The sequence below is a fragment of the Mangifera indica genome, chromosome 12, assembly GCF_011075055.1.
Source record: "Mangifera indica cultivar Alphonso chromosome 12, CATAS_Mindica_2.1, whole genome shotgun sequence".
In the NCBI taxonomy this organism is placed as follows: domain Eukaryota; kingdom Viridiplantae; phylum Streptophyta; class Magnoliopsida; order Sapindales; family Anacardiaceae; genus Mangifera; species Mangifera indica.
In genome coordinates, this window is record NC_058148.1 from 11,983,121 (window position 1) to 11,999,212 (window position 16,092).

Genomic DNA, 16,092 nt, shown 5'->3' on the forward strand with positions numbered 1-16,092 from the left:
GTCTTATATATCCCCAGCTTAATTTCTCTGAATGATATATCACAACATGTCAATAATTGTGCCTTTGCAAAAACAACAGAACTTTTTGTATGATTTTACCTCTCAATTTCAAGTAGTGCAATTACCAAATTCAATATTACATTTTCTTCATGAGTTGATTAAGAGGTATAAGGGTACATGTCCCTTTTATTTATTTAGCCAGAATTGAATTTCTAGGAACTTTTTAGTCCTCTTGTCTTTGCAAACGAAAAGAAGAGATTTAGGCAATGTTCTGTATATAAGTACCCGAAACAAGGATCAAAATCAAGTACTGAATTGCCACCATGGATAATGTTATCCCTTCCAAGTTTATAACAAATACACAACCCCGCAAAACACTCGATGATCTTAAATCAAAACATCGATGGACAAGAACTTTGTTGTGCCTATTTCTCCATGGCTTTCGAGATTCATTGCAATGAGTTGCAAAACTTTTAACCACGCATAAGTAGGAGTGAGAATGTATCATAACCAGAGCTCAAAGAAAATAATAAAAAGATAGACAAGAACTGTATAAACTGCCAGTGATTTGGAGATCATGTTCCTATCACAATAAGAATCACCTGTCCCTCAATGGCTCAAACAGCTGAGGGACCTACCTCGGATCCTGAAAAGAGGTTACCTTGGTCTTCACAAGCTCTCATGGTTACATCTTCAAGCATTCGATCATTATCATGACCCATAATCCAAAAAATAATCATCTCAGAAATAGGCAGCAAAGCTTTGCTTCCTTGATTACAACCAATGATTTGGGAATCAAAAATCATGCGAGGCATTACGGGAATTCTTTCACTATGGTTTTTTTCCGTTTCTGCACTGTATAACTGCAAATCTTTTGAGAAGCATATACTACAAATCATCTTTCTTGAGTCAGAACTTCTTATTGTGGAAGTTTTGAATGCATGTGCAAAACATCTTTTGAAGCACATTTTTTCTCCAGAACCATATTCCTAATCTCTACCAGCAACACCTCAGATTTTATTGATGGAATCCATGTATTTACCTGAAATAACCAATCTCAGTTTCTTAATAAAAGCATTCTCACTATCACCAGCCAAAGACACAACTGGCAATGTCGTGGCAATAAGAACAAAATTCTCGTCATTTCCAACATCAATTTCATACAACTCGCAAAAAACCTCCCGAAACTCCTGTATCAATGTCTCATAAAACGACCTGTTTGGAGGAATCACATTTATAACAAATATCCCATAATCACTAAGAACTAATCTAGCAGCCAGCAGAACATTTCTTGCAACAAATTCCAAAGGTGGAGCACTAATACCATTCTTAACATCACCAGAATCTAAATCAACCATAATAACATCAAATTTAGTATATAAATCACCATCATTTATACCGCAAGCACCAGATGAATCCAAATTCTGCCCATTAACTTGATACGCAAGCTTCTCTACGAACTCTATAGCATCTCCCACATGAAACCTAACATACTCGCCATTTTCTAACCCAAAATACCTCCTTGCAACACGCAAAACTTCTTCATCCTTTTCAATTCCAACAACTTCAAAGCACAACTGGGTTCTCAAGAAACTAACCAAAGCCCCACCTCCAACTCCAACACATAAAGCTTTGGGCCTAAACCCACTTCGAATTCGCTCTCCAATATATGAACCATTCAAAGCACAGCTTGCAACCATTGGCACCAAATAAGCATGCACCAAAACCCCAATATCAGGTCTAAACTTAACTCTTTCTCCAATCTCGATCAAATCTAAAGAAAGCACAGCCTCAGGCACTATTCTAATCTCAGTTTGTATCAAATTTGGCAATCTTTTAAACCTCAATCTTCTCCTAAACTCTCTCTTTTTACACTCACTACTATCACTCTCAATCTCAACATCCTCAACAAGCATATCACCAACAAAAGCACCAACAAATCTCTCTAAAACAACACTAGAAACCACATCGTCTTCGTAATTCAAAATAGGCAAATCAAAAATTTCATCTTTAAAACAAAAGTTTCGAGACAAAGCAATTACCATAGGCATGACGCTATCTTCCAGTCTCTTTTTATAAACGGCGTCGTTCTGATTCTGGCGGTGGTAAATGGTTGAGGAATCAGGGCCGTCTGCTGGCTGGTCTCCGATCAATATGAGACGTGATATTTCTGGGCAGCTGAGGAGAAGCTGGAGGTGGCCTGACTCAGTGGAGAAAATCCAGTCGTGGTGCCGGTTTTTGGGAACGAACATGAGAGCAACTCGGGGTGAGTCGATGGGTTGGACAGGCGAGTCAAGAACAGCGACTCGAAGGAGTTCGTGGTGATGAGAGAGGACGGGGTTGGGAATCGTGAAGGTGATGAAGCGTGAAGGGAGTATGGATTCGAACATGGCCGCATCCAAGGCCATTTTTAGGCCTTTGTTTTGGGGTGTTTCCCTGGTCTCTAACCCCAATTATACAACTCACCTAAGCTCACGGGCTTGCAGGCTAATCCAAAAAGGGCAATTTCAAACTTGATTCAATATAATATAGTTAAGTCCAAGCCAACGCGAGCTGAGTTATGAGTAACTTGGATAGGGGTGTACACGAGATGAGTGATTCGTCAACCGACTCGCAACTTACCTTGATCAATGTCAATTCAGGGTCAAGTTTTACTTTTGAATCAAGCTTGAATTTATGTTAGTTAGCTTGGTTTGTTTATGGGCTCACAATTTGATTTAAATAAATTATTAAAAATTTTAAACCTTTTATTTAAATAATTTAAATTTTACTTTTTGATTTTAAATATGAGAAAATTGATAAATATAAAGGGAAAAGGCTACGTCTCATCCAATTTTTAGTCACATTTCAAAAGTATATCCACATCTGATGAAAAACTCAAATACTCATCCATCTCTAAAGACCTATTAGGTTTTTCGTTAAATAGAGGGGTAAAACCATTATTTTACTGTTCACATCTAGTTATATAATTTTATTATATTTTTCCCTTTCGATTTTAAAAATTAACTTTTATCCTATCCATGAACTTTGAAAAGTGACTTTCATCCTCCCAAATCCCTAATTTTTTTCACTTTCCCTCTGACCACCGGTGACGACGTGACTGGAAAGAGAGTGACGAGCGTCATCCATTCTGGATGACTAAGCGCCATCCATTCTGGATGACGAAGCGTTGTCCAGTCTGGACAACGTTTCATCGTCTATTCTGGACAACGTTTCGTCGTCCATTCTCTAAACAATTGTCTAGAATGGACGACGAAACGTCGTCCAGAATAGACAACAAAACGTCGTCCAGATTGGACGATACTTCGTCTTTTAAAGATCTGGACAACGAAACGTCGTTCAAATCTGGACGATCGTCTTCCAAAGGTGGTCGACCTCTAGACAAAAACTTTTCCACCGTTGTTGAAGTAAGTGGTTGCATTTCAGGGGAAAAAAATGAATTTTTTAAAACTTAATTCATATGACAAATATTACTTTTTTAAATTAAAAGGGGAAAAATGAGATAAAATTTTAATTATTTAATATTATTGATAAAATAACGAATTTGCCCCTTAACCCTAACAAAAAATATGTAGATAGGTCCAAACAAATTAAACTTTAAATAGATATTTGAGTTTTTCATCAAATATAAGTATATTTTTGAGATAAGGCTAAAACTTGGGTGGGAAATTGTCCTTTTCCTAAATATAAATCACACAAATCCATCATCACAGGTATACCAAATCATTTGGTTGTCTTGAAGAATTGCTCATTTGAGCATGAATTGAGATAAAAATTGTAATTATAATCATGTACAAATGACATCCCATTTCCACGGGATCTCACAATCTAATTTAAAACTTTCTTTTCCAGGGCTAACATGAGGTGAATGCATCTCATGTTAGAGAAAGAACAATTCAATGGTACAACATTATGTTAGTCAAAATTCATTTTTCTTCCTCAAGTCAGCAATCTTTTCTTACCTTTTATGCCAGATCATTATTGCTACTTTGGCTGGTAATGTTCCCTCATATCTGGATCACTATTAGTACTTTCGCCGGTAATCTTCTCTGCATCATAGACTGCTTATCGTTTGTTTTCAGTTTTTCTTTTGGCTAACTTACTTGCCGGAAAGTGCAATCTGGCCGTAAGAGGTCGGGGAGCTCGTGTTTCCTGGTCAAACCCCCTCACACAAATAAAACCTGCCAATCAATTTTCAAACAGTTAGCAAGCATGTCTGGGTTATAGTAACTTTATTACAAGTCGAACACACACAAACAGGAATCTTTAGGACTAATATTCAACAACCTGCCACATTTTGGGATTTACTTTTGAGTTCTAAATATATTTAATGGCTTGACAAGGATACCATTCTCATTTTCATCATGGGTTTAAAGACTTAAAACAATTTATAATTATTGGCATGCAATGTCAAAAAGATGAAAGAGGTTATCTTCTTCTTTTCTGTTATGGGAATCAGATTTTGTGTGTAATAGTTTAGTTTATGATCTCTTATTTGCAAAATAACTTTCAAATTTTGGAAAGTAATTTCAAGTTTTTAACTTGCAGGAATAAAAAAATTATAGTATAGGTCCTCAAGAACCTCATGATTGTTTAAGAAGATGGATACAATTTTACTGCTATTATGAGTAATTTTTTTATGGCAGTAAGTTATGGATTCTTATTTTGGTAATTCAGTACTGCATACATGTGATAGAGCAATATTATACGTATCTATTTTGAGTATACAAATGTGTACATACTTATATATATCATGTGATTGGACGTTATTTTATTTTTAATTTAAATTTATCCAATTGCGTGATAACACACATAAGTGTGTACCATTTATGTATCCAAAGTGGACACACATAGATTTATTGTATGTGATGTATTAGGTTTGTGCTGATATTCAGTGGTCACATTAAATTCAGTATATATATTCTACTATTCAAAGCTGATAAGATAGTATGAAAAGTTGAAGATAGGATTTTATTATACATACCTCTCCAGAAGCAATACTGTATCCCCTCTGTTGTAAGGCCTAGAAGACATAATTTTTTAAGTTATTTTTTTAATTTCATTATTAGATTGGACAGTAACGTGCATAAAGCTTGTGTGTTATCTCTTACCTTTGAATATTGTTGATACAGATGTTCCAAAGTACACAGTACGTCTTGGCAGATTCCATATCCATTCTCTTGGAACATCTATTGGATTGAGGCTAGACTCATGATCTGCAAACATCTGCATGGTATTGGCAATAAAACCAGTGAGTTGAATGGGTTGATTCAAAATGAAAATCTAAGGTACATGGGTTGTACCACATTATCATACAACAATAAAATAAAAATATACCATGTGTGCATTTATAAGAAGGAAAAAAAGAAAAAATTCAGTCATATTAGTGGTTAGAATTAGATGAAATAGTAATCAACCCATGCATGACAGATTTATATTCTACCGAATAAAAATGATGTGGTTCACAGTGCATGGATGAGGTGGTGATAGAAATTTTAGCTAGATTCTTCAAATAAATTAAGAGTTAAGTAGATGGTCTTTTTTGTATTTACCTCATTAACTTGAAAGTATGTGCCATTGAGTGGGAAGCTTCCTCTCATTGCTGTCCTACAAGGTATCTGATCACGGGAACCAAGGTTCCTTATCATGCTAGCTTCAGCTTAGGCTATGATATTTTATGTACCATTAAATCAAAATGCAGTTTCTCACCAAAACAGTTCCTCGGACCATTTTTGAATTGGCTTCTCTTGTAGTATTACATGAAAAACATGTCTTCTCATTGCACAACTTTCCTGATTCTTGTGACCCACAGCTTTTTCCAGTAGTTTGAATAGAATTGGCAGTTTCACCTATTAATAGATGTAGCAACAGTGAAGGTAATTAAAGATTGTGCAACATAGTAGCATTTACAAGCAAAGTGTTAATTATTACCAGCCCTTGCAATTCTGCATTCTTACTGTATTTACTGCACATCAACATGCCATGGAACCAAAGACGACATTCTTAACAGTATATTTAAATCTCTTAAAACACAGCTGTTTAGTGAATGGTTTCATTCTCAATATTGTTGAGACCACTTTTTTCTGAATTTAAATCTAGGATATCATTTTTAGTTCTTACCTGGTGTCCATATAGCAAGAAGATATGGGCTGGGATCGTCAGGTTCCCGCTTATCCATCTGTAAATTCAGTAGACTAATGATCAAACAACTTTTGTCATGTGAAGATACTGAAAATTCTAAATTAGAGAGATAAAAAAGACTAACCCCTTCTAGCAGAGGATGAGAATCTGGAAGTTCATATCTGTATTATACAAGGGAGTTGTTAGAACAAATAACACAAGGAAATTACTGGTGTTTAAATTTTACTTGCTTTAAAGAAGTTGTCTGTTAACTTGAGTGGTAAATGTCTTTGGTCTTAACCAAGAGGTAAAGGGCCACCTACTTCACATTTCACAAAATTTTAACTACCAGGTGGGATTTTTGGCTATTGGGTTAGAGATTTCTTTTTTATTACCTACTGCAGTCTTTTCCAAATTCTTTCGTAGTTACCATGTTTTTATCAATGATAAGTTTAATTAGTTACGAGATCAAGTTTGCTTGTGCTAAATTGAACTAGCTGCATCATGCATCAATGGTCTAACTGAGTTAACTTGGGAAGTCAATGACATGGACTAATATGGATTCTATTTTATCTTGCTCGGCCTAGCTTAGTTAATAATTCAATTTTTTTTTAATTCAACAATTACTGTTCATGTGACCATAGAAGATATCCACTTACACTTGGTGCTCTGTCCGTAGATTGCTCACGTTCTTGAGTTTGGGTACAGGAATAGAAGCAGTGTCTGGGTTTAAAGCAACTAGAGCCTTGGACATGTCACCTTCTTGGAGTTCCATGTTCTTCTGCATATAGTTCCGTAAATTCACTGTGAACTCCTCAATATTAAGTCTTATTGTTGGAATATCATCAGGATCCTCATAAGGTGTGTCCTCAATGTCACTTCCTGATATTTCTGTCGATTCAGGTTCTGGTGTTGCTGGCTCTTCAATTATGGGTTCACACTTGCCAAAATCACGCCCTGCTTCTTTGTTTGACTTTTCTTCAGGTAGGTGTAATAGCATAGGATTGATAACTGGAGCAGGGCTTTGTTTGGTGGTAGTAAGCACAGTTGAACTCACCATACTCCTTTCCTCAGGCCCTGGCAGTGCAAGCCTTGCACTGCTCCAAACAGAAATGACATTCAGTTTAATTAAGATTACACATGTAATATCAAGTTGGATGGGAAGAGAAATAGGTGTCTTTGACAAGAAAATTAAGTCATTTTATTGAACTTCATGGTACATTAGATAATCAGTCGTTTTTTGCCTGGATGATAGTGAGAACAACAATATTAATTAGGATTTTGAATGCAAACCTTGCAAAAGCACTTGCAAAGTGTCTGCACTCTCCTTTCATTGGACATGCATTGCAATTTGGTTTGTTCTTTGTACAGAAAACCTGCATAGATGTTGAAGCACAAAACATTTAGAAACCTTTTTTAATGGTTTTGTGATTTGCTCACTCAGTTACCTTCCCGAATGTAATAAGCTGGTAATGTAGTTCATATCTGTATCATGATGGCAAAGCAATCAGTAAGGCCATTAGCAAAATGAGAGTAATCCTTTATGAATTTAACTTATGAAGAGGAAAAATCACTCTGATGAGAAGTCATTGGTCTTACAGAGTTCGTTGATTTAATTTGCACAATCTTGGCCACAGATATTTTTGTATTGTTTCCAATATTGGGTATCTACAAGAGGATTCTGATTAGTTTTTTTGAGCAGATGGAAAATTGGGGGCTGATTGCTTTTTTAAAATATGATACTTACAGCTCTAGGAGGTGTAACTGAAGAGATTCGGGCAGTGGTTGCAGTGGGACCCATCCCAATCTAACCGCTATACGTCCAACATTTGTGTCAACCTTTGTTAAAATATCAGTGTGAGATTTTCATATCTGATGAGTGTTTAATTTTGGTAGTTTCAGTTTAACGTTACCGGAAAAGCAAGATGATGAAGAGTTAGAAGTCGCACACATTCTACACTTTTTAACCCTAGTCCACGTATGCTTAAGAGATAATCCCTGCAGCACAAACATGTTTAAAAAATTGAAAGGTATTAATTCTGCAGAGTAATTGGAAGATTTTGGTCGAAAGTTTGAGAAAGTACTTTGCTTTGTCAGGGGGAACATCTCTTAACCATTCAAGATCGATGCTTCCATGTTCTTGGACAATTCTATTCAAGAATTCCTGCAATGCTTCAACCAGTTATTAATCTGTCTTGAGCATATTAAATTCATTTTGTATTATATGTTCATAGTCATTTAGAGTCATCTTAACAAAATTTCCAGATTTTAAGGAAAAATTTAATAAACAAACCTGTATTCGCTGAGCTAGCATGTTGCTCATTCCTCTATCTTTGATAGTGTTAGCAATGTCATTGACATTGGCACATCTCATTGCTTCATAGTCCAGTGAGTCCATTGTGTCCTTGCTTCTTTCCTTTTTCTTACCATTGCTCTGAACCTGTTTTCTTAAAATGTCCCAGTCAGTTGCAGTCCTTTTAGTGGAGTCAACCTTCTCTTTTTTCGATTTCAAGGTACTGGGATTAGAAAGTACTTGCTCCTTTGGATTTGGTTTGACTGTTTTATTTTCTGGGACCTTATTTACTGCAGAGATTCTTTCCTCAATATCAAAAGTTTTTTCCGCAACCTCACTGTAATCCAGTACATTCTGCATAGTACTATTCTGCCTCTCTGCCAGCGTTTCAACAAGATTTACAGGCTCTCTAGGTGACATGCTTTCACCATATTGTGGACTATATTTTGCCTGAGATCCTGGCTGAGAAATGTTGTGTTGTGGCATTGATTGCTTGCTTAATTTTGCATATGTGCTCACCGGTCCTTCTAGAATTGGTAATCCATTCTGTTGGATTGTTGTTTCACCCACATCTTCTGCCAGCTGTCCATTTCTTCTGCTTGTATAATCTGTGTCTTTTCGTTCCAGATACCTGGAAGCAGTTGAATACTGGGATGATATGCACTCTTTACTGTAGATCTCAGAACCTTCTAATTGTTCTGAGTAAGAATTCATGTGTGGATGATAGTTATTGGAAGGGACTAGCAGCACCTGATTCTGTGAACTGTCAAAATTGAGTAACTGAGTAAAAGTTAAAGAACTGCCAAAGTTCTCCATGCTGTCCAGTCTTGAGTCTTGTTGGCTATTTTCTGTATCAATTGGTAACTCATTTATACAACGGTGGAAATCCTGAAACAAAGTGGCATTACCCACTTGTAGAAAATTTGTTGAAGCATGAACCTGTTTAGGTTTGCAACCAGAAGTAGGATCTTCTGCTTCAGAGTTCGAGCCTGAAGAGGATTTGATTCCTCCACTGCCTTGAAGGATTGAAGAACTATAAGAATCTTGTGATGATATGACTTCTTCCTCCAAGCTCTGACTATGTGCCTCCAGTAAGCCTGTGTTTTCTATCCCTGAGGTATCACTTTCCCTCTGACGTTCTGTTAATTCATGTGGGGTTGTAGAGCTTTGACTGCCGAGTGGGTTCCTTAATACCTGTTCATTCCATTGGATGGCATCATTTGGGCTCAGCACACATACTTCTGGTTCTTCGACCAATTTGTTTGTACCATCCATGTTGCATGTCTTGTTTTTTGCCTTGAGAGGAAATCGTGCTGCCAAAGACATGAAGGCAGAGCTGCATAATGGTGAAGAAGTCAAAGAAATTGTTCAGTTGTGCTTAAATTTTATCCTTTTGTTCACTTTCGTATAAGAAGCATACTGAAGCCTTAAATTACCTTGACAGATGGTCTGAAACATTCTGAGTAAGGAAAACTCCTATCACTGAGTCAACAACTGACCCCTTCCATTTTGAGAAGCGTCTATCCCCTGTAAGAAAATTGCTTCTTTGTTGACAAACTTGCAGGTAACTTTCAGCATTGATTTAAGAGATTCTAGCCTCAATTATGTTAATTCTTGGTACATGTAAAGTGATAAAATCTCCTGTCTATATGAAAGATCACATGTAGAGACATCAGAGAAGTATATTGCCTATGCCAGAGATCTTTGTTTTATTTACATTTTACGTGAATCAAGTACTTTTGTATTGTACACTTTTCTCTAGACATCAATCTGGATATTGTGGAAATTTAACTTTTTTGATCAGCTACAAAACTGACACGATAAATAAGTTCTATGTGCCAAGAAAATTGATGCTGGAAAATTTGACTGGGATGCTAAACAACACTTGCTGGCATGAGTTTGAGAATTTAAGAATAACTCATATCTGTTCCTCATCCTCTTCCTTGTTTTACTTTTGCTAAATACTACTCCAACTTCAAAACAAAGTCAGTTATCGTGTTTTCATGCACTAGTTGTTCTCTCTTAACTTTTGTTGATCATTCTTAATTACTTGTGTAATTATGTAATTACAAGTCATAGCTACGATTTTGGAGGACCAAAAGTAGAGATGGCTAAATTGAGGCTGCAATAGAACATAGTAGAGAATAGAATGATTGGAATTTAAGGGCTATAAATGTAATTTAGTCTACCTTGTACAAGATGCATTCTCGCAATGAATGAATCAGCTCGTTGTTGGAAAAGTTTCCTCTCCCGTTCCCACCATTTTACTTTTTCCTCATCCATCTCTTCAAGGCCTTCACTTCCTTCCTTGCCCATCAATAGATTCCAGATTCTATTAGTCTCTGGGTCAAGGTCCACTTTAGGCCTTAGCTTACATTTCTTAATGACGTCAAAACCTTCATATGGAATAATTCGACCATCTTGTTTGTATGGAACAACTGTACCATCGTGCTTGTAGGGAACAACTGCATTCTGCACTTGCTCCGGTACATGGCTGGACACTCCGTTGAGATTTAGACCTTTGAATTTACATATAATCCCATCCATCAGAATATGATAAATTTGTTTATTTGGAAGTCCTGATGAAAACAGCAAAGGAATTTGATACAACAATGTTAGTCAAATAAGCTAGGAAACTACCTTAGCATCTTGAAATGCTTTAGTTGATAAAATTCACTAATCATGCACAATACCTTTTATTTTTGCAGAATATTGCGGATGATCATGCAAGAATTCCTTATGTTCAGGTAGCATCTGATCCATTCCAGCTAAAGCTGATTTTCCAAGATTGCACTTCACATTTTGCTTTCCTGAATCATTAGTGTGGCAAGTTTTCCTTGCTAGCCTGTCTCCGGGTGTAGGGGCTTTGCCAGGGGGAGTAGGTGGGAGCAGGTTACATTTCTCACTTGTAGTTGTAGTTAATGATGCAGTATCAGTGACTGGAGTCAATACAATTGTCTCTGTCAATTTTTTTGAGCTCAAATGCTGCTTAAAATGAATTTGGTTTGGCAAGTTACTCCCAGAAGCTATAGATTGAGCATGCCAATCACCAAGCCTCTTGACCAATTCATTATCACTTATCTGATATCCACTCCCATTGATATCATTGACACATTTTGTTGGAATTTGACTTGAGCAACCTTTGATTGCTTCTGTACCGCAAAGGTTGCCATTTATGTTTGTTTTTGGTCCATGCTCATTTTTCTTTTTCTTTTGATTCTTTGAAACTGCACCCACCGTGTTGCTCTTTTGGTGACATCCATCCATCTGAAATATATTTTGGTACCATGATGAAGAACCCATTGAATTTACAGTAGGTGGGTGTGCCTGATCAATTGTCTGGCAATATCCTCTCTTGTATCCCCTTGCTTTTTTAAAACTGGACAAAACCTCTAACTGAGGGATAGTTATCACTCTGCCGTTCTCAAAGTCTTCAAAATTGGTTTCTGCCTGAGACACAGTTTGTCCAATTCCTTTTGTATCTATATGTTGCTGGTTAGCAGAGTATCCATTTGTGCTGCTCTTTTGGCGTGGATTAGGAGTTCTATTATCTATATTACTTGCTATGACATATAAACTTTCCATGTGTGGATCTTTTCTTGGAATTGGTGAAGGTGCAACTGCATGCCTTTCTGGTATTGGTATGTCATCAGCCAGAATTTGATTCATGGAAAGGCTATTGGTACTAACAGTTCCTGGTTGTTGGTTTACCGTGGGCAAACCATTCTGATGGCCAATCAGCATAACTGACTTTGTTCCACTACTTCGGTTGGCTAATTCTGGGGCTTGAGAATCCAAGCTCAAATTAAAATTCCTTAGATGCCTTTGTTGCATTTCTTCCTGCTGACTAATTACTTTGCTTTGATTTACATCTCTAGTCTTCTCAAAATCAAAATTCAACGATCTTCTGCATGATTTTGGGGGAGATCCAGCACTAGTATCAGTAGTCTCCCTCAAAACATCTTCTGGTTGATTTGCTGATTTTTTCAGGCCTTCCTTCCGCACATATTTTCTCTTCTTACCAGGGGTCTTTTTCTCAATCTTTTTGGGTTTCTCTACAATTACTTTTGGCCTGACCTTTTTTCTTTTGGGTGGTTTCTGTTGGGGAGTCTTGTTAAGGTCCATTCCTCGGTCACCTACATTATCCAAATCCTTCTTTTCCTCAATTGCTGTTGAGATGACAGAAGACAACACATCTTTTGGAAAGAACTCATCAGAATTCAGCTGAGTAGCTTCATTTACAATGGGCATGACTGAAGTTTGTTGCTTGTCTTTTCCCTGAGTTGAGCTTTCACCCATTGAGAAATTTACTGTCACAGATGGCTGATTGTTTGCCAACTTCTTCAAGTGATGATCTGGTGTTGCTGGTGATAATGGCAATGTGGTGATAATGCTTGGTCCTGCACTGGCTGCAGTACTTGGTGAATTCAGTTTGTTGTTAGATTGGTTAGTAACAGGGAATCCATCTGTACAGAAAGCAATAAATTAGTGAACTCATAGGAGAGTAGTATCATGAAGAATGAGAAGTTGTTTATATTTTTCTTCCTTTTACTTGTATCTTTTTATTGATAACTTTGCAATAGTTATTTTTGCATAATGTATTTATGATACATCACCTCCCATCCACATGAAAATAAACAGTTTCACCTTTTCTGCATATTTGGAGAAAAAAACCAAATTAAATATCCCTTCCAATCCAGGTGAGAATTGAGAACAGTTTTCTGTTTTCATGGGATCTTAAGTGAATCTTAGTCTTTACTGTTGGAACTTGTTCTCAAACCACCCATTGCAAGGCACGATATAGATATTTTTAAGATCACGGTAGTTTATATTAAGACCATACTATAGAGAAGGTAAGCCATGTTTGCCTAGATGTTTCTATGCCCTAAGGATTTGTAACAGTAATGGATTATTGCTCTTAGCCTTTTTCTTTGATTTTTCTTTATTTTTTTGGTCCAGTTTGATTTGAGGGGTTAGAAAGGAATAAATAATTTTATTCATAACAGTGTATAGCCCCTATAATTTTAAAAACTTGAAGAAAATGTTACACTGGTAATTTTGATTTTAGTTCAACAAATGATTCAATCTCCATGGTCTATCAAAATTCAGCATGAAAAAATGATCACAGCTCTGAAAAATCTTTTGTAGCGATTATTACTCAGTACACGTAAGACTTTAAGTGATTGAATTCAAATGACCAGGTATTAGATGTAGATAATTGCATAGATAGGCATAAATGGATGACAATCTTAGTGACTTACCTTGGGATATCTGCTGATAGCTGCAACTGTTATTTAACGGGTTGGAATTGAAGTAAATTTGATTCTGAACCAAATTACTTGAGTTGAAGTCTCTCCTATTGCTGACTTGAGATTGCAAACTCGTAAATAGAGGTGCATTTGCCATGCTTGTAATTCTGCTTTGAGTTCTGTTTACAGAAGCAACTGCAGCTGCATTCTTTATTGCCAAAAGTTCAGCTACTGCATTATTGTTCCAGCCTGCGCTTTCATCATACAAGGCTTGTCTGTAGGAGGCTGCAATTTGGTTGATCATCCCACTTCTCTCAGCCACACCAACATCACGACCACCATAACACCTTTCACTTCGAGCTACCTGTCCCAACAGATCCAAATTATGAACACCTCCATTGTAATTTAGCGGCTGTTGTATATGATTAACGCTTCTACTGTAATTCGGTAGCTCTGGCATATAATTAATGCACGTATTGTAATTTGGCAGATCTTGCATAAGATTAACCCCTCTACTGTAATTTCGCAGCTCTTGCATATGGTTAGTACCTCTACTGTAACTTGGCAGCTCTTGAATATGATTAATGCCGCCATTATAATTCAGCATCTCTTGCATATGTCCAACAGGTAACCCAGCCAGCTCTTGCCAGTTTTCTCTTGCCAGTGGTCTCCCATGTCTTTCCATCACAACTGGTCTAGATCTCACTGGAAGTTGTTTTTCTTGCGTCAGCGGCATCCAAGTATCCATGATCTGGATTTCTTTATCTCTTGGAACAGAAACCCCCTCCCCAAACTTCTTGGACTAATTCAACCAACATAAATTACAAAAATACACTAATAAATCTCCCTCTCTTCCAAGCTCTAATTCTCCTCTACTCAATAAATTAAGTAGCAAAATTGCCACAATTACGATTTTAAAACAATCCTCTACCACCTATTCTGCTCTATTGCCAGAATTCATCCTGCAAAAACTCCACAAACACATTTCTCACTCAAACAAACGATCATAATCCAATAATTAAAAACAAAAATAGAAAAAAATATATACTCCCAGGTTAAAAAAAACAAAATATATTCTATAACATAAATGCTGCCTAGTTATTTCTCAACACAGCTATAATTTTTTATCTGTATCATTTAACTCTATGCAAAAACATGGAAAACATGAACAGAAATGGAAACAAAATAAAAGCAGAAACAATTTAGCCAAATCAAAACTCAATCAGATTATATCAATTGAATTCATTTCTTCATTATTAATGATCAATAACTTAATAAAAAATTAAAACAAAATATCAAACGAATCTTTTCGATACGCAAGAAATGTTACTAAATTTAGTCAATAGGAATAATTCAAGTAAAATGAGAAATAAATAGTAAAAATGCATTAACATGCAACTCGACTTACCGATCTGCAACTGAGTCACCTTGCTGGAAAATGCCGGAGAGACTTAGAGTCAGACGTCAAGCTCTCAAGCATTTGAAAGCAAGAGAGAGAAAATTAAAAAAAATAGAGAGAGAAAATAGAAAACCAATCTAAAATTGTAATTTAATTTTTCTTTTAAATATAATAATGATTAATCAGTAAGAAAGAATTGACTAGTTTGGAAACTCCTGTGTCTTTTCTTTTAATTTGCCAAACAAACCCATGACCATGTTGGTGTCACGTGCTTTTCATGTTTCATAAAATTAATGTGAAATTGGAGAAAATTAAAATAAAAAATAATTTCATTTGTTGACTTGGTAATATTATTTGACCAAAATAGACACCAAAAAGCTAAAAAAAAATAATAAATTTCTCCGATAATAAATCTTGTTCAAACAATGTAATTTAAGAGACGTGAAATTGATGTAATTGAATTAAATAAAGTAAATGTAGTCTAAAAAAACTGCCAAAATAACTGCAAAGGTTTAGGTGGATGGGGGTTATTTTGGGAAATTCACAGGCTAAAACACTTGATGTGTTAAGGGCGTGTTTGGATGGCCTAAACACGTGATTCGGCAAAAACACTCAGGCGACCTTGACCTTGAAGTTTGAGCAAAGACTGAAAAAGAGGCGCACGCAAAGAGAAAAAGGAAATAAAGGTTTCTAAAGAATAGTAAAGTTTGCATGAGAATAAGATTATGTAACGTAGAGGGTAAAATAAAAAGCTTTTTTATAGAATAAAATATTTTCGTCTTTTATTTATTTATTAGACACTTTTTATTTTAATTGTTTATGAAAAGGCAGCAAAAAAATCCTAATTTTTAAAGGAAAAAACAAGTATGAGAGTGAAAATAAAAATTAAAAATTTAATTCACGATATTCTTAAACTATATTATAAAAATAATCTAAAATATTCTGAGCTTCTTCAATATGCCATTTTTTTTTTTTTGGTGAAGAATGAAAAGCAATATTTTTTTTTAGTAAAGAAAGCAACATAAATTCAT

General features: G+C 35.9%; 2 protein-coding genes across 2 annotated transcripts; both read right to left on the bottom strand.

Annotated features, from left to right (window-relative positions):
* Positions 1–295: 295 nt before the first annotated feature.
* LOC123193012 (eEF1A lysine and N-terminal methyltransferase) lies at positions 296–2,598 on the bottom strand. The gene has a single exon (XM_044605760.1). The coding sequence runs from the start codon at positions 2,406–2,408 to the stop codon at positions 1,011–1,013; it is 1,398 nt and encodes a 465-aa protein (XP_044461695.1). The 5' UTR covers positions 2,409–2,598; the 3' UTR covers positions 296–1,010.
* Positions 2,599–3,731: 1,133 nt separating this feature from the next.
* LOC123192767 (transcriptional activator DEMETER) lies at positions 3,732–15,216 on the bottom strand. The gene is made up of 20 exons (XM_044605416.1): positions 15,071–15,216; positions 13,675–14,624; positions 11,107–12,879; positions 10,603–10,992; positions 9,850–9,940; positions 8,414–9,749; positions 8,205–8,284; positions 8,034–8,118; positions 7,868–7,959; positions 7,720–7,788; positions 7,569–7,605; positions 7,414–7,496; positions 6,780–7,217; positions 6,266–6,302; positions 6,121–6,178; positions 5,710–5,849; positions 5,553–5,618; positions 5,112–5,226; positions 4,985–5,023; positions 3,732–4,181 (listed from the first exon to the last, which is right to left on the bottom strand). The coding sequence occupies exons 2-20, from the start codon at positions 14,408–14,410 to the stop codon at positions 4,066–4,068; spliced, it is 5,781 nt and encodes a 1,926-aa protein (XP_044461351.1). The 5' UTR covers positions 14,411–14,624; positions 15,071–15,216; the 3' UTR covers positions 3,732–4,065.
* Positions 15,217–16,092: the final 876 nt, after the last annotated feature.